The 2,041-nt window shown below is 36.6% G+C and overlaps 1 protein-coding gene across 1 annotated transcript; it reads left to right on the top strand.

Moving 5' to 3' along the window:
- Positions 1–286: 286 nt before the first annotated feature.
- LOC306894756 (GTPase IMAP family member 9-like) lies at positions 287–1,813 on the top strand. The gene is made up of 2 exons (XM_079457506.1): positions 287–438; positions 674–1,813. The coding sequence occupies exon 2, from the start codon at positions 676–678 to the stop codon at positions 1,492–1,494; it is 819 nt and encodes a 272-aa protein (XP_079313632.1). The 5' UTR covers positions 287–438; positions 674–675; the 3' UTR covers positions 1,495–1,813.
- Positions 1,814–2,041: the final 228 nt, after the last annotated feature.

Genomic DNA, 2,041 nt, shown 5'->3' with positions numbered 1-2,041 from the left:
CAAGTTAACAAACTGAAAAGAGGAACAAATGTTTTCAACCTAAATGAATAACTGTTAAGATACAACTGACTAACTTTGCTTCACTATCAGACAGGTTTGGTCTGTGACTTTGAGTTTCTTGATAACTTCTTTGATCCATTCAAGAAGCAATTCAATGCCTACTGAACACAAAGAACAGGGTTTAAATGACCTTATAGCTTATGATATTTCCATTACGTAAAACGTCGAAAAGAAACGGCAAGTTTACAAAACATGATGGTTTTCCTGTAAATCACAACAAGAGTGAAGTGTGTAGAGAAGTAGGAGGTGTCAAACAAAAGTGAAAGTACAGGAGTGCTATTTTAATGAAAGCCATTTGTAACACCGGTCTGTGCTGTGAAACCTGAGTAAAATAAATAGCAAATATTAATCTGCTTGTACCAACAACCCAGATTAAAGGTAAGTCGTAGCAACTATTTGTTACTTCACTATTAATAAAAAGTGCCTCTATGATAATAAACATCAGTAGTGCCATTATAGCCTTCACGCTGAAAATATATAGCTTAAGCTAAACTCCACCATGCTTTGCTGGCATTGTGTTTGCATTAATGCTATTAGTTTTAAAAATAAACTGTTTGTAGCATGAAGTCAAACTAGAATCATACAAATAATACAATAACTATATTTCTTGCAGCGATGGATAAGACTGACTTGATGTCCTACAGTCGTGAACTTCGGGTTCTGCTGATAGGAAAAACCGGTTCGGGAGTAAGTTCCGCAGGAAACACTATTCTAGGATGTAATGCGTTTCAGTCGGGACAGAGCCTGAGATCAATTACAGACAAATGTCAACAGCACACGGCAGAAGTGTCGAATAAAATCATCACAGTGATTGACGCTCCAAACTTCTATCATTCAAGAGACATCGACGTGTGTACAGAGTTAAAGAGAGTACTACAGCAGTCTTCTGCGGGACTCCACGCAAACCTTCTGGTTTTCTCTTCGAACACTTTCACTCAACAAGACGCAGATATTGTGTCGTTATATAAACAGACGTTCGGTGAACATGTTTTGAAATACACTTGTGTGGTCTTCACACATGGAGATGAGCTTCAAAATAAAACAATTGAACAACTAATTAGACAAAATACAGAACTGTCCAAGCTGATAGAAGAGTGTGGTGGGAGATTTCACTTACTGAATAATAAAGATCAGTCAAACAGAGAACAGGTCACTGAACTACTGGACAAGATCCAAAGAAATGTGTCTGCAAATGACAACAGCTGCTATACTATAGAAATGTTTAAGGCTCAAACAAGGAAAGCTTTTCTGCAGAGATTTATGAAGCCAAAATATCTGTGTACCTTTAGTGTCATTGTGCTTCTCGTGGGTTGTGTTAATATGTGGAATGAGGGTTCGTTCGATGTTAAAACTTGTATTCATGGTTGTGCTGGGGGTGTGTTAACAACAGTGTTAGTTTCAGCGATTTGCTTTCACCAAAAGATCTTGAAATGATGCAGAAAATGACTAGGCATCCCAGGGGTTTGAGTGTTGATTTTCCTATAAATTCAGTTTTCATGGTGTTATATGCTTTCTGTTTAATTTGTTTATATTTATGATTTAATACAAAATTAATAAAGGAAAAATGTATTACTATTAAAAATATAATTTTCTATTGTTTATTTTACAAATAAAGTCTTTAAAGAAAAGGACAGCCAAATCACTATTTGTTCACAATCTTTTTTAAATTAATTATGTTGTAATGTTTATTACACAAATGGAATAACTATTCTTGAGCAGTTTTGAAATTATTGTTTATGAATAAATGACTTGGTGTACTACTGTGTGTCTTTGTGTGCTATGACAGTGTTACGTCCCCAGAGTTCTGGGTTCGTTTTATAGTCATCTTTTTAGGTCTAGTATTGCTTGTGGTGTGTGTTTGTTTATTTTACCAGGCAAGATGGCTTCTGGGACTGTCCTGGCAGCTGATTGGTGGTTCAACGGCTGATTGGGACCTCGAACTCCGCCTACTCGTCAGTGGCTGCAGCTGGCGGGGCTCTTT

Source organism: Barbatula barbatula, assembly GCF_947034865.1.
Source record: "Barbatula barbatula genome assembly, chromosome: 5".
In the NCBI taxonomy this organism is placed as follows: domain Eukaryota; kingdom Metazoa; phylum Chordata; class Actinopteri; order Cypriniformes; family Nemacheilidae; genus Barbatula; species Barbatula barbatula.
Note: the sequence above shows the minus strand (reverse complement) of the source record. Positions and strands in the feature narration are given on the sequence as shown.